This window comes from Plutella xylostella, chromosome 11 (assembly GCF_932276165.1).
Source record: "Plutella xylostella chromosome 11, ilPluXylo3.1, whole genome shotgun sequence".
NCBI classification, from domain to species: domain Eukaryota; kingdom Metazoa; phylum Arthropoda; class Insecta; order Lepidoptera; family Plutellidae; genus Plutella; species Plutella xylostella.
The window spans coordinates 638,354-660,180 of NC_063991.1; the positions used below are offsets into that span (position 1 = coordinate 638,354).

The 21,827-nt window shown below is 42.7% G+C and overlaps 1 protein-coding gene across 1 annotated transcript in view; it reads right to left on the reverse strand.

Annotated features, from left to right (window-relative positions):
• Positions 1 to 21,827, reverse strand: part of LOC105397679 — a 52,498-nt gene that overhangs the window by 18,611 nt on the left and 12,060 nt on the right. Inside the window, exons 8-24 of the mRNA XM_048624184.1 lie at positions 19,446 to 19,552; positions 18,052 to 18,159; positions 16,856 to 16,928; positions 15,233 to 15,385; positions 11,378 to 11,526; positions 10,987 to 11,066; positions 10,484 to 10,596; positions 10,021 to 10,166; positions 9,524 to 9,617; positions 8,930 to 9,015; positions 8,412 to 8,561; positions 7,169 to 7,272; positions 6,294 to 6,492; positions 5,878 to 5,954; positions 5,230 to 5,327; positions 4,414 to 4,552; positions 3,921 to 4,086 (exon numbers count right to left, since the gene is read on the reverse strand). Coding sequence (XP_048480141.1) covers positions 3,921 to 4,086; positions 4,414 to 4,552; positions 5,230 to 5,327; positions 5,878 to 5,954; positions 6,294 to 6,492; positions 7,169 to 7,272; positions 8,412 to 8,561; positions 8,930 to 9,015; positions 9,524 to 9,617; positions 10,021 to 10,166; positions 10,484 to 10,596; positions 10,987 to 11,066; positions 11,378 to 11,526; positions 15,233 to 15,385; positions 16,856 to 16,928; positions 18,052 to 18,159; positions 19,446 to 19,552 — 2,042 coding nt within the window. The remainder of the gene's footprint in view (positions 1 to 3,920; positions 4,087 to 4,413; positions 4,553 to 5,229; positions 5,328 to 5,877; positions 5,955 to 6,293; positions 6,493 to 7,168; positions 7,273 to 8,411; positions 8,562 to 8,929; positions 9,016 to 9,523; positions 9,618 to 10,020; positions 10,167 to 10,483; positions 10,597 to 10,986; positions 11,067 to 11,377; positions 11,527 to 15,232; positions 15,386 to 16,855; positions 16,929 to 18,051; positions 18,160 to 19,445; positions 19,553 to 21,827) is intronic.

Consider the following 21,827-nt stretch of genomic DNA (forward strand, 5'->3'; position numbering starts at 1 on the left):
TAAATACTTTTTATCTTCTATTGCAACATATACTGTATCTTATTCGTACTCAACAAAGAGGATCACGCACACAGTTACAATCACCATACGGACCGTTTAACAAATATACTTCACGAACTTGGCTTACCTAATATTGTGGTAAGTCAAGTTCGTGAAGTAGACATCATCCAATAATCGACCCTAATACTTATAGATAACGCATATATACATTTACAACATTAAGTCGAAACACTATACCTACCCTCAGCACACACAATATTTCTTAAACTTAAATTTCTCCCTATTAATATTTTCAATGTTCTTAATCTAATTCAATTTGGTTTTTATTTGTACCTAATTTATGTGTACCTAAGTATTTTGTACGAAATGGTTATACCATATGTACGCTTTTACGTTACTTATTTAGTTACACTTTAAGCTTATATTATGTTACTTATTTAGTTAGACTTTAAGTATGTTAGTTTCTTTAAAAACTAAGTTAAGTATAAAATAAAACATCGTGAGAAATGAAATACCTACTTGCAAGATTATTTTTTTATGATTTCGTAATTAAACCATCTGTTTTGGCTGTAGTTTATTTGTAGTTTTTTTGATTAAGAAGACGCACAGCGATTGTTTACCTTTTGTGCCGAATGAGAATGAATACCTACAGTATATAATTGTAACTATTGTCTGCGCTTACTTATCTATCATATGTACATAACCTTAAATTGTAACATTGTCAGTAGTACCTAAATGTTTATCGCCGGCTCCATACGTTGGCCCCAACGCAGGTCCCAACGCTACTCGTCCAACGTATGGATCTAGAAAATTGCGTTGGCCCCAACGTTGGGGCGAGCGTTGGGAGTTGGCCGTCTCGTGTCGGTTTTATCAAAGGAATCTGCGCCAACGCTGGCGATCACGCCCATACGTTGGCGCTTTGCTCAGTGCTGTTGCAACACGCAACGAGTGCGGACGTCGAGCGAGAATGGATTTCTCATCCACAAAATCGTCACCTTTATGGAAAAATTAAAAAGTTACAGATTTTATTGAACTTAACGACAAGCACATCCAATAACATGGGACGCAACTCGAAAGGAACATAAAAATCAAAATGTATTAGCTGATGCATGGCGCGGCATTCAACAGAATATGGGCATGATCTTTTCAATTGAAGATTTTAAAAAAGCGGGAATCATTAATGAGCACATATTTATCGCCTCAGAGCAGTTAAGATTTCTGTATCGGTCATCTTCACGTTGGCTCTGCCGGGACAGAACTAGTTTATTAGCCAACGTATGTACGACTCTCCCAATTTGCAGTCCAACGTTGGTACCAACGTTGGGGCCAACGTATGGAGCCGGCCTATAAGTACTTTCCGAGTAAAAAACCTGGCTACCCATAGTACAGGGTATCCTAGTTTGGGAGCCAGGACACAATGTATGTATACTTTCTAACAATAAAGATATTTTTCATTTTCATTTTCATTTTCATTTTCATACTGAATAAGACAGCTACACGGCTTAGTTATCGACGTAGATAAACGTTACTATATCGCGATTTGACATAAATACTCCAAAGATACTGAATAAGACAGCTGTCTCTATACGGGTTCGTTATATCGACATAGATAGTTAAATATCACTATATCGCGATTCGCCATAAATAAGGCGCTTTTACAAAATAAGACAGCTGTCTCTATACGGGTTCGTTATATCGACATAGACAGTTAAACGTGACTATATCTTATTCGCGTCGGTTGCACGTGTCACACGACTGTGTATGTAGATGTAGAAGTGTGGGCGGGTGTACTACACTTCGCTACAACGCGGGGGACGGCGGCTGCGCGGGGCGTGTCCCGGAGCATGGCGTCCAGACGCGGGCCGGCGGCCGACAGCCGGAGCAGCGCGCGCCACCACGCCAGCTGCTGCAGCAGCACCTTCCGCGCCGCCCGTCCCCGCCGCCACTACTGCCACAGGACCACTACAAGCACCACACCAAGCAGCCAGTACCGTGAGCAGCCGTGTCACACTAACACATACATACATAAACAACACTATCAAGCGAGAACACATCAATATCGCGATTCGACATAAATACTCCAAAGATACTGAATAAGACAGCTATCGCTACACGGATTAGTTATCGACGTAGATAAACGTTACTATATCGCGATTTGACATAAATATCGCGATTCGCCATAAATAAGGCGCTTTTACAGAATAAGACAGCTGTCTCTATACGGGTTCGTTATATCGACATAGATAGTTAAATGTCACTATATCGCGATTCGCCATAAATAAGGCGCTTTTACAGAATAAGACAGCTGTCTCTATACGGGTTCGTTATATCGACATAGACAGTTAAACTTGACTATATGTTATTCGCGTCGGTTGCACGTGTCACACGACTGTGTATGTAGATGTAGAAGTGTGGGCGGGTGTACTACACTTCGCTACAACGCGGGGGACGGCGGCTGCGCGGGGCGTGTCCCGGAGCATGGCGTCCAGACGCGGGCCGGCGGCCGACAGCCGGAGCAGCGCGCGCCACCACGCCAGCTGCTGCAGCAGCACCTTCCGCGCCGCCCGTCCCCGCCGCCACTACTGCCACAGGACCACTACAAGCACCACACCAAGCAGCCAGTACCGTGAGCAGCCGTGTCACACTAACACATACATACATAAACAACACTATCAAGCGAGAACACATCAATATCGCGATTCGACATAAATACTCCAAAGATACTGAATAAGACAGCTATCGCTACACGGATTAGTTATCGACGTAGATAAACGTTACTATATCGCGATTTGACATAAATATCGCGATTTGACATAAATACTCCAAAGATACTGAATAAGACAGCTATCGCTACGCGGCTTAGTTATCGACGTAGATAAACGTTACTATATCGCGATTTGACATAAATATCGCGATTTGACATAAATATCGCGATTTGACATAAATACTCCAAAGATACTGAGTAAGACAGCTGTCTCTAGACGGGTTTCTTTATCGACATAGTAGATAAATGTTGCTATATCGCGATTCTCCATAAATAGGGCGCTTTTACAGAATAAGACAGCTGTCTCTATACGGGTTCGTTATATCGACATAGATAGTTAAATGTCACTATATCGCGATTCGCCATAAATAAGGCGCTTTTACAGAATAAGACAGCTGTCTCTATACGGGTTCGTTATATCGACATAGATAGTTAAACTTGACTATATCTTATTCGCGTCGGTTGCACGTTGCGCGTGTCACACGACTGTGTATGTAGATGTAGAAGTGTGGGCGGGTGTACTACACTTCGCTACAACGCGGGGGACGGCGGCTGCGCGGGGCGTGTCCCGGAGCATGGCGTCCAGACGCGGGCCGGCGGCCGACAGCCGGAGCAGCGCGCGCCACCACGCCAGCTGCTGCAGCAGCACCTTCCGCGCCGCCCGTCCCCGCCGCCACTACTGCCACAGGACCACTACAAGCACCACACCAAGCAGCCAGTACCGTGAGCAGCCGTGTCACACTAACACATACATACATAAACAACACTATAAAATAAAACAAAATAAAATAAAACACTATCAAGCGAGAACACATCAATATGGTGATTTCATAAGTATACTGAATAAGACAGCTATCGCTACACGGCTTAGTTATCGACGTAGATAAACGTTACTATATCGCGATTTGACATAAATATCGCGATTTGACATAAATACTATAAAGATACTGAATAAGACAGCTGTCTCTATACGGGTTCGTTGTCACGTACCTACTTACTTAAATGACACTATATTGCATATACCTAACATTCGGTGAAACTTGCCAGACACTATTTTTATTTTATAAGATCTCTTTTTTGACCCATGTTTATAGCAAATAAATGAATCTAAAATCTGACAAAATGCTCTATGAATGTGGTGGTTGGTTGTACTCACACATGCTCGCTGGACGCGGGTGCTCTGGGGCTTTGTGGATGTGTCTCTCGGAGCATGGCGTCCAGACGAGGGCCGGCGGCCGAGAGTCGGAGTAGGGCCCGCCACCACGCCAGCTGCTGGAGTAGGACCTTCCACGGCGCCCAGTGGGTCTCGGATTTCAGTTCCGCTGGGGGAGGGAGATAGGTATGTTAGTTTTGTAACCATTGGGGCCAAATTCATTCGATTATGGTAAATATCAATACATATATTAACTGAAAAATGCAAGAATATATTGTGTAAGCGTCCTTCCAAGGAGAGCAGACTTTAGCTATAAAAAGTTCAAATGGGGATATCGTAATTTTTAACGTAAATCCTAACTTAGCGCGACACGCGTCCCATTTAGCCAAAAGTATCCCATTTTACTAAAGAAATCCGGCATCGCAATTTCTAAACCCTTAATCCCTGCTGTGGCTCCCAAGTCCTTTGATATCCACCTAGAGATGTTATAAAATACCTGCAGCCTGAGCAGCCCGCGCCGCGGACAGTCGCCCAGCTCGACTCAGTACGAAGGCGTCGTCTAAAGCGAGCGCCCGCTCCGCCGCCGACCCGCCGCCGTAGTGCGCCGCGATGCGCTGGTGGCGGAGCGATGCGGACTGGGGGAACATAGATAGATAGATAAGTAATGTACCTACTCTTTATTTGTACACCAATTCATCAGGGTATGGTCATGTGCAGAAAAACCTGACCGCCCTCTCATACTAACAATGCTTCTGTGAGGGGTCAGATTTATCTGCCTTATACTGTTGTACAACAAGATGGAGGTGTTATCGCTAATAGCGATCTCTTCCCGACAACCTTTGCATAGATGGACTAAAAGAGATACAAATAGGTTATAGTTTAGGTAAGTAAGTACCTAACCTATTTTTGTGTGTGAATAAATTATTATTGGAGGGAGTATACATGACTGTATGTAGGGCTGAGTATGTTAGGTTGTGATCATTGGACTTCTGCTTCTTCTTGTTAGCGTGTCGATGACAAACAAGAGACACTAGGCGCATCTAGGGTTTGCACCGTGGTGAAGGGGTTAGCCAGTCAGCTGACTGCCCAAGGTACTCTAAGACTTATTTATAAACGGAACAGGTGATTCATCACATAGACAGGCTTCTTCATGCATCATCGTAACGTAAAGGGATCGCCTTTTTATCCTGTCAACCAGGAGTTCGCAAGCTCGCGTTCTACTGGTTGACAGAAGAAAAAGAAGCGATCCGTTTACGTTACGCTTATATGTGCGGTGACCGTTACGGGGTAGGTATTCAAAAATAGCTCTTACCTCGCCCTCAACAGGGTCCTGCGGCGCGACTCTATACAGCCCTCGGGCCCCCACATTGTAGCGCACCCACTGGTGCTTGCCGAGGTCGGGGATCAACACTGGAACAAGATGTAAATTACATTAAGAGCATTGAACAATCCATAGCAGTCCCCACTGCTGGGCACGGGTGTCCTTCCAATGAAGGAAGGGGTTTAGGCCTAGTCCACCACGCTCGCCTAGTGCGGGTTGGTGGACCCCAACACAAGCAAGCTGTTCTGAGAGAGTTGTCGGGTAAGTGAGACGCAGACCCACAGTCAGTTTTTTTTTACAGCCGACGGTCTGACTAGGTTTAACGACTGCTGCCGAAGGAGATACTAACTCATATCAAACTAATGGACGTATCTAACGGACATAGCAGCTAGCTTGATTACCATTTGGATCGGTAGGGGGAAATTGAGTTTTTAAAAACGGCGATACGGCTCGTGACTTATGCCGTGGGTGCAAACGTATAGCGAAATCACCTCCGTCTATTATAAGTTTGATATTCTGTGGGAAACTGTTAATGTTTTCGTTTTCTCGCATACAAAGTGGCGCCTCTAAGGGAAACTATCATATGGGATATGGTTCCGATACGCTAAAAGAAGATAGAATATAAGAATAATAACTCACTCTCAGTGTCGTTCATCCAGACCAGATGCGTCACGTTTTCCGCCCACCGCGACCCCAATGTGCTGTTTGCTGCAGTCCTGAAAAGTAAATAAGTACGTTGATAAGTACTTATATAGTCTGGATGGTTATACGCCTACTCAGATTACTTACAGGGTTCACACCGAGAAATTTGAGGGCAAAAAGCGAGGTAAGAAGCTTATTATTTGATTAACTCTGGCTAAGTATTACCATCTATTGTATTCTGTTATATACTCTGTGGGGGGTCGTGTAAGTACCTGCACATGGCTCTCTCGAGTGGAACCGTTGTATATATCCCCAAGGACTAAAGTGCCTTCGTAAACTCGGACCATTTCACACCACGCTGGTCCAATCAGGTAATAAAACCCAAAAAAAAACCACCTCTACTCTCTACTCACCCATTAACCGTCTCACTAAGATTCTTCCCAGCGTATTCTGGCTTCAACGGGCCCACAGCGAAGCTCAGCGGTATGTACCACTTCGGCGGCGGCGGCGGCTTGGTGGGTTTGACAGCTGGTCGCCGGGTTGTTGGCGGTGGTAGGGTTGTTGTGGTGGTGGCGTTGATGTCTTCTTCTAGGATTTCTGTTAGGTTGGTTTCTGGGGGAGAAGGATTGGTGGTTTTTATGTGAATGAGTAGATGGATTTAAATAGCAACAAATCCTTACACTCAAGTTCTGTTCTGTCACACTGAATAAGTGTGGTGTGGTCGTCCACGCAACGACCACACGTTGTCCACGCAACGACTATGCGTTTGCGACTGACGCGTGACAGGCAACCATTTGCCAGCCCACCCGTCCGCCCCGTGCCTTCCCCCCGCCCGCCATCATTCACTATATAATCGAAGGACGGAGTGCACGTTGATAAGCGGTACACGGTAATATTTTTCGAAAATCGGAAGAAAAGTTGATGCGTTTTCCACTAGTGACCATTGGGTGGATCAACTATTTGACTACTCATCGAGAGTGTGAGTAGAGTTGCTGCCGCGTTGGCGTGGACTTGTTATAATGTGCGAAGACCTTTATTAGGGCAAAGTCTCATCAACATGTAATTATGACATATAGACATAATCCAGATGGCCCAGCACTTAGGATCTTGATCAATGAGGCACCATGCGCGGAGTAAATGCCAAGCTCCGTATTGTTTTTATTAAACACATGACCTATTAGGTCAAACTACTTCGGAAATCACATTCATTGCATTCTTCATACACAAGACCTAATGTGACAGTTTCTATGGGAATTTACCCATGTTTATTCCCAGCCAGTCCACTCACCAGGCTCATAGAAGATCTCATCCAAGTCAGCGCGCAGGTCAGCCGTCAGCAGGCTGGTGTCGAACCCTGGCTCTGGATCTGGTGGGTCAGCCGCCATCACGAATCTGGAGGGAAGAGGGTTACAGTAAACTTCTTCTTCAGCCTAAGAGAAGCATTTAGTAAACGAAAAGGGGATTGGTCGCTTCTACTAAATGTTGGGATAGCCGCGAAAGTTGATGAGAATGTACAGGAAAAGGTATGGTAGCGATGATAGTTAGCCTTTTTTTGTGACAAAACATCGATTGAATCTTTGCTACTAAAAGGTAGGATCTAGTTTGGTTATTCTCTCAGATAAGTCCTTCATTTCCTGTTCCTCCAAGACTATGATGCCATTTAACTGATAAGATATGCAGGAAGCTGGAATGATATGTCACCGACAGTTTTAGTTATTAAATCTTGTTACCTTTCCTGAATTATGAGTCTATCAGGTCCCCTGTCATGTGCCGTCAGTAGCGGGTACCCGGCGCGCTCGCACCACCCGTCCCAAGCCGAGGGTGGGACGCCCTCAACAGATGTCTCTAGACTACGCTGCTAGATAGCAAAGTCTTTGTATCTACGAGTATGTGTATCTGTTTGTGGTAGCGTAGCTTCCAAACGGCTGAACCGATTTTCGATTTGTTTTCTTTGAGTCATAGCTAATGTTATCCCAAATGTTCCTAGCTATATTTCATCAAAATCGGCTTAGCCGCTCATAAGTTATGCGAGTTTTAGTGTTGAATGTCGGAGTAGTAGTAGTAGTCTTGTCTTGTAGTCTTAGTTATTACTCTGTGGTTTTGGTTAGGATATTTAGTGAAGTACTATAGTTACCTTTCCTGAGTGATCAGTCTATCAGGTCCCCTGCCATGTGCCGTCAGCAGTAGGTACCCGGCGCGCTCGCACCACCCGTCCCAAGCCGAAAGTGGGACGCCCTCAACACATGTCTCTAGACTACGCTGTTAGAGCTATACGAGTATCATCTTCAAAGATCGGTGTCTGTGTATCTGTGTATATGTTTGTGACAGCGTAGCTCCCAAACGGCTGAACGGATTTTCGATTTGTTTTCTTTGAGTCATAGGTACTGTAACTTGGAATGTTCTCAGCCACATTTTATCAAAATCGGCTTAGCCGTTCAAAAGTTATGCGAGTTTTAGTGTTGAATGTCGGGGGTTTTTTTTAACGTTGGTTAGGTTATTTTTAACTACTTTTTAGAAAGTTTTTTAAGTACCTTTCCTGAGTGATCAGTCTATCAGGTCCCCTGTCGTGTGCCGTCAGTAGTGGGTACCCGGCGCGCTCGCACCACCCGTCCCACGCTGAGGGTGGGACGCCCGGCCGCGCGAGAGCCTTCCAGAGGTCGCGCGCGTCCGCTGACGCTGATCTGTTTGGGAGGGGTAGAAGGGTTTTGTGTTATGAGAGTTGAAATGGTAATTTCGTGAGAAAATCTTTGATATACCTAAATTATTATTACCCACGTATTATCAAATGGGGAGGAAAACCAAGTGAAACTTTGGTACCCCAGTAGGTACTTTTTCTCTGTACATTCTTTCACTGGAAGGAGACCAGCAGTGAGGACGTGATGGGTCGTAATGTGAAGCATTATTTTCCAGTTAAGTACCAAGCTTTCTAAGTTTTAAGGTACATATTGCGGGGAGAGAGATTTGCGGGTTCAAATTAAATAATAATAATTGCAGTTTATTATGTTGGCTAAAATTTTATAACGGTACATTTTCTTCTTCAACAACATACCTGTGTACTTTGAGTAGGTGCGCCAGCGCGGCGCGACCGGCCTCCTCGCCCACCGCTTCTATAGCCATGCTCACTATTGCTGCTCCCTGGGGGATAAGATCACATATAAAACATTTTTAATCATAATGCATGTCGCATGAGAATCTGGAAGCTGAAGTATGTAGTTGTGGACATGCCTTTTCTGCCAAAGAACCGGTTAGAGCTAGGTAAAGTGGAGGAAGTTCTAAACTGGAGACATAGCGTGGGACTCCATCCAGAGGTGTTATTAACATTGGGTAAGGAAAGTCAGTGCTATACATAATTATAATAGGGATGCTTGGAAGAGTCATCTGTTCAGCATTGGACGAATATTTGATGTTCATAATGAAATTTTGTGAGTGAAAGTGTTTTTTTCTTTTTGCACACCTTATAATAAATTTTCTTACATCTCCTGTGGGTTGACTGGTAGAAAATGCTTACATAGCATTAAGTCCACCTATTTTTATGTTTGTGCAATAAAGGATTAAATAAAAAAAAACAGTAATGCCAATGCCACCAAGGCTGCAGAAATAGCTTAGAGTAATCCTTGTGTAGGTAGGTAATTTTTAGGTATACCTTGTGTATGGACAGTTCATCAGTGGTGGCCTCAATGTCTGCTATCTCCAGTCGAGGCGCCGCCACCGCCCTCGCTGAACTACTAGAGTCCAGTCTGTAATGTACATAAATAAGTAAGATTGGTATAATCGGTGGCGCATTTGACTAATATAATGATTGGTTTCCAAAGGCCTAAACTTAGAGACTAGGAAGGCAGGATGCTGTACCGGGTTTCAAACTATTGAAGACAACATCGATAAGAAATAATGAACTTAATCTTATTCAAGCTGAAGTAGCTCATCTGACTGACGGTGTTCCACAAGGTAGTGTCTTATGTCTTCCTCATTTTGTAACTTATCTACCGGTGTTCCACAAGGGTCTGTCTTGCCGCCTCTACTATTCCTTTACTACTAAATGGTGTCGGTGTTCCACAAGGTAGCGTTTTGTCTCCTCTACTGTTCCTTTTCTACACCCATCAGCAATTCTTTGTTTTCTGACAAAGTTGTCTGTATACAAACCTCAAGGCTGGCAGAACATGGCTGAGCAGCAAGTCGGCTCGCTGCTCGTCGTTGAAGGCGGGCGCGCGCTGCATGAGCACGGTGGTGACGGCCGACATCAGCCACTGCGAGCTCCACCAGCGCGGGGAGACCAGACCGGAGAACCACTGGGGGAGATAAAAAATATTCTATACACAGACAGATTGCCAATGATTTTGTGTTCCATTTTGACGAAATGTAATTTTCCGGCCTATCACGGTTAAATTGTACTGTATAGTTTATATTAAAGCATAGGTACAGTTTTGGAAACGGCTTTAGCTCTAGAAGCGTTCTCTTCGGAGCAAAATGTGTAATATAAGCCCAGTTGTTAGAGGTGACTCACAAGCGAGTCATCCGCTTTTCGCTGTACAGTTGTACTCACGTGATAGGTCGCGAGCGCTATCGCTTACATAACTTAATATAGCAAAAAGTTGGTAAGACTCACTTGCTGCGCCAGTAGTCTCGAGATGGTCTTGGTGTCCGACAGCATGGCCGGTGACAACGCGATCAGACCCCAACCCTCGGAATAAGGACTGCCGCCTTCTATTACCACGATATCTGTAAAACAACATTATCGTGGATTACCCATATGAAACGTTTACGTTACAGATGTTTGCACGGCACCTTTATGGACGTAGATAAATTCGTTTAATGCACGTTGCATCAATCATGTCACGTTATGTTAATTGCGAAGATGGTGACGTTTATTTATTTACGTCGATAACGGTGCTGTGTAGCCGGGACAGAGTGCTGATAACTATAACGGTAAAAGAAACTATACTTATGCAAATATCGGCTGTTAAATAAGTGGGAGTAGATAAAAATAATAATAAGTATAATTTAGCAGGCTTATAAATGTGGTGAGACAACGTGATTCAGGCCGCCATTTTAATACTGTTTCTTTATCTGTGAGCGTTACAGCTAAGTGATTAATAAAATGGTACTTACCAAGTTTAGGCAGTGGGTACGAAGTGTTTAGCTCGTAGGCGTAAGTGGAGATCGTCTTCTGAACCCACTCGAGTAGCGGCCTGCAATGAAAGACATTTAAGGATTTTAACTTTAAAATATGACGTGGACGAGTGAATATAAACTAAAGTTTACATGAAACACGCTATATACAGGGTGTTGCAAAAAGGGTAAGTATAATAATATAACGTCATCCTGCACACGTAGGTTTCGGCATATTAACTATTAACTATATACTTACCCTTTTTGCAATACCTATACATCGCGATACGCTATAAATACAGCACTGTTATCGACGTCGATAAAGAACTCATGTAGCAGCAGCAGGATGTTTAAAAACTTAGAAAGATATCCAGCTGCAGCTTTCACTCACCCGGCGTCGTCCAGGATGGCCTGCTGGTCGCTGTACAGGCTGATCTCCGGCGGCGGTGATGGCTCGTCCTCATAGGCCGTGGTCCCGTCAGCAGCTTCAGTCACCACTGAGGGGAGCTTCGTGGGTAGCTTCGTGGGTAGTTGGTTAACCTGGGGAAGGAGGTTGATAAGTGAAAGATTTTAGGAATCCATAGGTGGGTGGAAAATTCGGGAGGTTTAAAGATGTCATATTTTGTGATCGTTGTCAGTCCACTCTGGGAAGTCAGCGATTGAAAACTTGTCTGAATCCTTCTACTCAGTGTTTGTCACCGATACGCTAAACAGTCTATTCTTCTATGACAACCGCCTTATTTTTACTTCGTTGTTGTCAGGTGACACCTGACATGGGGGACCTGGGTCCCATGTAATGTCCAAAATGAAATACTGCTGATTAAAATGACGCCATACTCAACTCTCCCCAATAAACATTAAAAAAAAATATGAATATATATACTTAATCTATAACCTCAATAACTATGGTGACCCCGACATGATCACAAACTTCATAATTTTAACCTTAAAACTTACAATCTTCACTCTATCCTCGCTTCTCCTCTTCTTTTCAGCCACCTCCGTGGTGACGTCGACTCTGGCGAGCCACACTGAGACACCACCGCAGCCGCTACACGGATTCGTTATCGACGTAGATAAATGGTTCTATATCGCAAATCGCTATAAATACAGCGCTGTTATCAAACGAGTTTATCAACGTAATAGGTTGAACGCGCATTTGCTACACGGGTTTTTAATAAATAATCTATGGTGACCCCGACATGATCACTAACACCACTCGTCATAATTTCGACCTTAAAACGTAGTTCTGAAACTTACAATCTTCGCCTTATCCTCACCCCTCCCCTTCTCGTCAGCCCCCTCCGTGGTGGCGTCGGGCGGGCTCGGCGCGGCGCGGCGCTGCAGCCGGCAGACCGCGATAGACATCATGTGAGGCGACATGGGGGCGCTACACGGGTTCGTTAGTGACGTAGATACATGGTTCTGTATCGCAATTTATAGCGATAAATACAGCGCTGTTATTAAACGAGTTTATCGACGTAGATAAATGAGCTGTAATAAATTGAATGCGCATCTGCTACACGGGTTCGTTATGGACGTAGATAAATGTTTCTACACCGCAAATCGCTATAAATACAGCGTTTTTATTAAAAAAGTTTATCGAAATAGATAAAAACCGCAATATCGCGATACGCCAAACGAGTTTATCGACGTAGATAAACACCGCAATATCAAGATACGCCATAAATACGGCGCTGTATTAGATTGAACGCGCATTTGCTACACGGGTTCGTTATCGACGTAGATAAATGGGTCTACCTATATCGCAAATCGCTATAAATACAGCGCTGTTATTCAACGAGTTTAGTAACGTAATAGGTTGAACTCGCATTTGCTACACGGGTTTTTAATAAATAATCAATGGTGACCCCGACATGATCACTAAAATCAATCGTCAAAATTTCAACCTTAAAACGTGGTTCCTAAAACTCACAATCTTTGCTCGATCCTCATTAACTCTCTTTTCGTCAGCCGCCTCCGTGGTGGCGTCGGGCGGGCTCGGCGCGGCGCGGCGCTGCAGCCGGCAGACCGCGATAGACATCATGTGAGGCGACATGGGGGCGCTACACGGGCTCGTTATCGACGTAGATAAATGGTTCTGTATCGCAATTTGTAGCGATAAATACAGCGCTGTTATTAAACGAGTTTATCGACGCAATAGGTTGAACGCGCATTTGCTACACGGGTTCGTTATCGACGTAGATAATGACCGCAATATTGCTATACGCCATAAATACGGCGCTGTATTAGATTAAACGCGCATCCGCAACACGGGTTCGTTATCGACGTAGTTAAATGGTTCTGTATCGCAATTTATAGCGATAAATACAGCGCTGTTATTAAACGAGTTTATCAACGTAGATAAACGCGCTGTAATAGGTTTAACGCGTATTTGCTACACGGGTTCGTTATCGACGTAGATAAATGGTTCTACCTATATCGCAAATCGCGATAAATACAGCGCTGTTATTAAACGAGTCTATCAACGTAATAGGTTGAACGCGCATTTGCTACACGGGTTTTTAATAAATAATCTATGGTGACCCCGACATGATCACTAACATCAATCGTCATAATTTCGACCTTAAAACGTGGTTCATAAAACTTACAATCTTCGCTCTATCCTCATTAACCCCCTTCTCGTCAGCCGCCTCCGTGGTGGCGTCGGGCGGGCTCGGCGCGGCGCGGCGCTGCAGCCGGCAGACCGCGATAGACATCATGTGAGGCGACATTGGGGGCTACACGGGCTCGTTGTCGACGGAGATAGGTGGTTCTATATCGCAAGCGCCGTTATCAACGTAGTAGGTTGAACGCGCATTTGCTATACGATTTTTATCGACGTAGATAAATGATTCTACATCGCAAATCACTATAAATATAGCGCTGTTATTAAACGAGTTTATCGACATAAATAAACGCTGCTATATCACGATACGCCATAAATACAGCGCTGTTATAAAACTAGTTTATCAACGTAGATAAACACCACAATATCGCGATACGCCATAAATACGGCGCTGTATTAAATTGAACGCGCATCCGCTACACGGGTTTTTTATCGACGTAGATAAACAACGCTATATTACAATTCGCGATAGACATCATATGTAGCGACATAAGGGACGCTACACGGGTTCGTTATCGATGTAGATAAATGGTTCCATATCGCAAATCGATATAAATACAGCGCTGTTATTAAACGAGTTTATCGACGTAGAAATATACAACGCGCTGAAATATATGAAACGCGCATTTGCTACACGGGTTCGTTATCGATGTAGATAAATGGTTCTATATCGCAAATCGCTGTTAATACAGCACTGTTATTAAACGAGTTTATGAACGTAGATAAACGCGCTGTTTCTCGATACGCCATAAATACGACGCTGTAATAGATTGCACGCGCATTTGCTACACGGGGTTTTTATCGACGTAGATAAACGCTGCTATATCGCGATACCCCATAAACACGGCGCTGTATTAGATTGAACGCGCATCCGCTTCACGGGTTTTTAATCAACTAGATAAACAACGCTATATTACAATTAGCTATAAAATACACATAAACTTAGGGCGTCTTGCACAAGAATCTTAAATCTAGATTTAGTGTCAAATCGTGACTTAATAAACTTCAGTTCATACAAATTTACGTCATAAATCGAGATTTAACGCTAAATCTACATTTAACATGCTTGTGCAAGTAGCCCTTAATAATTTAACCCTAAAACTCACAATCTTTGCTCTATCCTCATTAACTCTCTTCTCGTCAGCCGCCTCCGTGGTGGCGTCGGGCGGGCTCGGCGCGGCGCGGCGCTGCAGCCGGCAGACCGCGATAGACATCATGTGAGGCGACATGGGGGCGCTACACGGGTTCGTTATCGATGTAGATAAATGGCTCTAAATCGCAAATCGCTATACAGCGCTGTTATTAAACGAGTTTGTCAACGTAGATAAACGCGCTGTAATAGGGTTAACGTGCATTTGCTACACGGGTTCGTCATCGACGTAGATAAATGTTTCTACATATATCGCAAATCGCTATAAATACAGCGCTGTTATTAAACGAGTTTATCGACATTGATAAACGCCGCTATATCGCGATACGCTATAAATACGGCGCTGTAATAGGTTGAACGCGCATTTGCTACAAGGGTTTTTGATAAATAATCTATGGTGACCCCGACATGATCACTAACATCAATCGTCATAATTTCGACCTTAAACCATGGTCCATAAAACTCACAATCTTCGGCCTGTCCTCATTAACCCTCTTCTCGTCAGCCGCCTCCGTGGTGGCGTCGGGCGGGCTCGGCGCGGCGCGGCGCTGCAGCCGGCAGACCGCGATAGACATCATGTGAGGCGACATGGGGGGCGAGGGGGCGAACTCGTCTTGTAGCTGGAAGAGGGATGGTTAGTTCATGGTTATATAATATGGATGATCTGCCGTGGACGTAATCGTAAGGTTGTCTGGTAAAAATGGACAACATTTCATTTTCTTTACCCTATATTTTTATTAGTTATTCGGAAAGTTTATAGAAAATTAGGGGACCCGTATTTTTTTATTTTGTATATACATAAATTTTTGCATGTTATTTTTAACTTTAAAGTTAATTATTTTAAAACCGGAAGTGACGTTACATATTAGGCTCAATTTTTATTTTTGTCTATTGCCTGAGTCTCGCAAAAAAACATAAATGACACTGACAAGTGACATTTAAACTTTGTTTACATGCCAACCAACAAATGGGTCATTTTCAAATAACCTTGATATTTCTGATGATGGAAAGTAGGTACTTATCATGTTAAAAAATTAAGCAGAAGCATTTTTTCAGCTGTGTAGGCGGTGGCATGCTCTGGGACATATTAAATAGAGGTCATCTCTTAATAATAAAAATAAAAAATTGTCAGAAAGTGTCAGAACAGAATTAATGAAAATGACCCAAATAAACAACAACGTCACGATAAAACGTCAACGTCAATCAAAAATGAAAGTGACAGTTACTTTGTTTTTAAATCTATACGCTTTGATCATCAAAATGCATCGCACCTGATGCATGACGTCATCAGCACTTTTTTACTATTTTATGATTTTCTCGAAAATGATACATCCAAAAAATACAAAAACATTTTTTTTGTGGCCTTTAGAGCTAAATCTCGAAATGGTTTTCGATTTATAGCAGCTTTAGTTTTTTGAAATGTTGTCCATTGCTATAAGGAATAAGGCCACCTTTTTGGACTGCCTTTTTAACTACACTTTTTTTGTATTTCGACCGCGATGGACGGATCATATGAGGCGACATGGGCGGGGAGGGGGCGAACTCGTCTTGTAGCTGGAAGAGGGATAGAGATAAAATACTCTTTATTGCTCACAAACAGAAACAGTTTTACAAACATGGAAAAGAAAATAAATAGTACAATCGACGGCCTTATTACTAAAAGTAATATCTTTCAGACAACCACATAGATAGGATAGTTAGTTAATACATGGATGATCTGCTGTGGTCGCAATTTGGTTCGTTGGGTGAACTGCTGAAGTAATGAAGATTCAGAGGGCTGTCACTACAGCTGAGTATCTACGGCAGATTCAAAAGTTTTGCAAATACTATATAAGTACATACTACAAGCCAAGCAATGTAGGTACGTCTACTAAACACACGCACTAAACAGTGTGTGAATCAGCCTTTAGTTAACGCAGCAGCGATCCAAAACTTCGAATTTCGTCAAGCAATTACCTAGCGGAATCTTATTCCCGCCTTGATACGCCGTAAGTGTTTGTCGTCAGGATTTCAAGATAAAAAGTTGACTATGTAATTCACAAATAACATTTATTTTTATTTAACATCGTGGGTAGGTATGAAACGCTTACCAATCTGTGTCCCAAGTAGAAGCCAGCTTCCTCAGTAGCCACTATCGGCATGTTGGTCAGTGACACGTGAAATCTATAACAGAATAGAATAGATGTTGAGACGTAGAAATACAACCATAGTTATAGTATTTTCTATATGGAAGAGGCAAATAGGTGTCGTTAAATAGCTTATCCTCCTGACCCCGAGAGGTATAAATGTATATGTCGCAGGCATCTGGTTTAATCTCCTGTTTGATTGAACCGCTAGCCCGTTCATTGGATGACGCTATTCAGTTGTATGACTAGGCCGAACGTTGATTGTACAAGCGTCACAAAACGTCCAACTAGTTAGCTGACTTAAAATCAGTCAGGTGGTGAATAAAACCAATATGGCGTCTAACAGCTAACAGCTGACACAAAAAGCACCTATATTGTTAGTTTTTTGCAAATGAATTATCTTTAAAGTGTGTTATTTGTGTTAAAATAGTGTTACAACATGAATTTACCTATTATTACACCGCCGGCGGATAGTTTCAAAGAAAAAAATGTGCTGAAACTGGATAATTATAAACAACAATATCAAGGTACCTACGTTTATTGTTATTGTTTAGTTAATTTGTGAGATGAGAGCTTTGTAACATAGTCTTTTTGTTGACTCTTGTCTGGTCATGTTTATCCTAACCAGGCATTACAAAGTTGCTATACTATATCCCATTTAACGACTTCGCTGAATAACGTTCAGTCAAGACGTTGGACGTTACAGTCAACCACTTGACGAGTTGTTCTTTAGTCATTCAACTGAGTAGCGTCATCCAATGAACGGGCTAGCGGTTCAATCAAACAGGAGATTAAACCAGATGCCTGCGACATATACACTGTTATTAAAATTTTAAATTTTTTAAAAAAAATACTACTGAACTGTTTAGTCACTTTGTCAAAGAACAAATTGTTTAAGGGATAGGTACTTTATAAAACTTTAAAGGAATAACAGGGATACTCCATAAAACTTTTAATATAGGTATTTTTAAACTATATATTATATTTTTTTTCAATGTCCTACTCATAGCACGCCAGGTGTCAGGAGGTTATAGAATGGGTGTAGTAAAGTAAAAGTGGAGGAGAAGAGACACCTCCTTGCGGAACACCGGCGAAGTATGATGATATTGTCTTTGGTACCTACATGATTAATAACGATGATGAAATAGACAATATCTTACCGATCCCGGACCACAGTGAGTTTGAACGAGGCCCGGAAGTGCGGCTCGTCGAGGCAGGGGAACGCGGAGCGCGCGTGCGTCAGCCAGAACCGGGACATGGCGCAGCGGCTGGAAGATAAAAATTAAGTGATTAAAAATTAATATTATAAACATTTTTATTGAACGGTCAACTGAATAAGTACACTTAACCCTTTGCATCGAAATATCCTTCCACCCAAAGGTTGCCTGGAAGAAATCGCTTTAAGCGATAAGCCCCTATTTGTACATATGTGTTCGATTAAGTTTTTTGTCATTTTTGTTTATATTTTTGTGTACAAATAAAGAATACCTATTCTATTAGTAGTTATACACTTCTGTACCTTGACAAACTGACGAACCAACAATGTTTCAATGAATGGATAGGCGGTTTCAGATTGACAAGGATCAAAAGTGTATAGCTATATACTTATGCAGCTGATTGTAGTTATTTATTTAGTGCTTCTGTTGCGTATCCGATCACCACCGGCAAGCATCTGTACTTAGGTACAGATGCTTGCCTTGACCAAGTACAAGTTACCAACTTCATACTTTACGGACAATCAGGGACAAACAGGGACAGGGATATATACACATAATAGAACGCTGGCTGCCGACTCCTATAGATCTGTAAGTTTCATATATTTGACTAACCAGCGGCAGCGGCAGCGCCGATAAGCGCAAGAAAATATTTAATCTAAAGCTACCGGGGCGCTGGTACCCAGTTTTCTCTGTGTTAACCGCCCCTCCCTTAGGATTGTCGATTGCTAATGTTTAGTGGAAACTACTCACTGTTTATGGTTCCCGGCGAGGAAGAGGCCGCGCTGCTCGGCGCTCCTCAATAATTAGTGTATGGTGAACCCGACGTGATCACCCACGTTATAGCGCTATATCACGCTTGATTCGTTGTACGCTTTTTGGACGACTGTCTTCGTTAATCCTGGGCTTCTATTACTTACTTTAGGTTACTTAAGGTTTAGGGTGTAATGTAGTAAAAATCCTAACTAATATTATAAATGCGAAAGTAACTGTGTCTGTCTGTCTGTCTGTCTGTCTGTCTGTCTGTTACTCTTTCACGCCAAAACTACTGAACGGATTTGAATGAAATTTGGTATAAATACGTTCTAGACCCTGGGAAAGAACATAGGCTACTTTTTATCCCGGAATTCCCACGGGAAAACTTTTTAAGGCGAAGCGAAGCGCGCGGGGACAGCTAGTGGTATAATAAGCCGAAAATGGATAAATCAGGAGATCAATAGTAACTGAACAAATTTCGTTCAAGAATTTTGGAAATTCGCCTTAGGGCCTTAGGTGACCTATTTCGGCTTAGTATACCCTTTTGCAACACACTGTATAATAAGTATATATATATAGCTCACTGTTTATGGTTCCCGGCGAGGAACAGGCCGCGCTGCTCGGCGCTCCTCTCCAGCCGCGTGATGAAGCGCAGGCTCAGCGTGTAGTTGTACTTGCGACGCAGCTTGTCCTGGAAAAAAAACGCTTATTTAAGAAAGAAGAAAGAAAGAAAAAGCCATTCGCCACAGAATGTGTTTTGTTAAGCATCATTTACTTTGTGGGCGAAAAGTTTGTTGGTCGCACGCAAAATTCTGTGTCATCATCATCGTGTAAAGACCGTGTAACCATATTAGCAATTAACAATCCATAAGCAGCGTCGCCGTCGCTCGACGGTCAAACATCTGTCAGATTCATAAAAGTTATATCAAATATGACAAGCCCGCGACGCTGCTTAAGGATTGTGTCGGTGTGGTGGTAGATAGCTGTAGATATCAGATCTAGATGTGCAGGTTTTCTATACGATTTCTTTTAAAGTTTCTTCGATGGTTTCTTGGAAGTCTAAATAACCTTATTTTCCACTTCTCAAGTATTATAATACCTTAAACTCGATGTAAGTCTGGTCGGCTGGCGGGTAGTCCAGCGCGCGCGCTATCTTCGGCCCCGCGGCGCCGCCCGACTTGAACAGCGCACGTTCAGTCACGTTCATGTCTCGTTGGTTGATGACCACGCTGGATATTATGCTTCTTACTTAGATGTAGATGTGCTGGTTTCCTTACAATGTTTATACCACCTTCTGAAGTCTAAGAAACTTTCTAACTAGTCCACTTCTCTAGCTACCGTACCAACCGACGCATTAGCAATTAATAATCCATAAGCAGCGTCAAACATCTATCTTCATAATAGTTACTTGCGTCGCTCGCTTGTCAAATCTGACGTGGAGATTTGACAAGCGCGCGACGCTGCTTAATAATTGGTAATGCTCGGTGGTGCAAACTCCACAGGTTTACTTTCGATGTTTTCTACTATAGACCATTCCTAGAAGCCTCAGAAACCTTTTTTTCCATTTCTCCAGTATTATTCGTACCTTAAACTCGATATAGGTCTGGTCAGCAGGCGGGTAGTCCAGCGCGCGCGCTATCTTCGGCCCCGCGGCGCCGCCCGACTTGAACAACGCACGTTCAGTTACGTTCAGAATTTCTCGTTGATCATCTCTACGGTAGATATGCTACTTACTTACTTAGAGATAGATGTCTAGGTTTCTTTAGATGCTTATGACTTCAAAACTTCACTCTCTGAAGTATAATGAAACCTTCTACAGCTACCAAAAAGCGTCGCTTGACTGTCAAACATGTGTCAGATCCATACACCCTTAAATTTCCAACCCTCGATTGGCGAAGAGCGTCCTTAATGTTTTATGTTATCTATGTCCTAAAATCCTGATTCTTGCCGATGCCATCACTGGGCGCTAGGGCGTGCAAAACCGGTTAACCGGTTAACCGGAAAACCGGTTAACCGGACAATATATCACGGTTTTTCATAACCGGTTTTGAGAGTTCAAAACCGGAAACCGAAAACCTGGTTTTCACCGATTTTGATCGTATTTTTATATACTTTTTTACATACATTAGAAGTTGAACCCATAAACTCTAAAAATAAAAGAATTTGTATATCGGTTGGCACACTGATGGACACTAGATTAATGGTGAAACTCATAAAAAACACTAAAATATTGTATGGAAATTGAGTGACGATTTTCTGGTGCACATGCCGGCACTCTGCCTAGGCGCAGTAAGCAAACACGACGTCAGTGACCGATGTGTGCGTGTGAGTTCACATTTTTTGCTGTATGAAAACTTATTGCTGTGTGAAAAAAAGGTACTCTGGGTGCACATAATTATAACGTTGAAATCTGGCCCAATAAAGCACAACAAGGTGGTCTTCATACAAACTCTAGGTAAAACAGGACTGCATTGACCGTTGTTGAAAATATAATTAGGCCAAGTGCGGGGACTGCATTCGACGTTATGGACTTTTTTCATGAAGTGTTGAGGACGTCAAATCAAATGCAGTCGTGTCCATCAATGAGTTAGGCTTTCTTTCGTTGCGTTGATATGAACAAATCTGTAATAGGTACATCAAAAAAACATTCATCATCTTACTGCTACTATAAAGTGGTCGTAAGAATCAGACTATAAATGTTTTTTTTTCAAAATCTGCCTGTATGTTTAAAATATACAATTATTGATGATAACAGAACGATATAAAAACACCATTAAGGTGCCACACACTTTTTTTTAGATGTGATAACAGTAAGTACTGTGATAATTCTTATTTAACTTTTTTTCCTGTTCGCTAAATTATTAATTTGTCATATGGTTGATTAAAAATAGGTAAGTATAATATCATAAAAAATGTTTTATTCGTATGTTTTGTGGATATCTCTATCTAAGACTTACGACCAAACT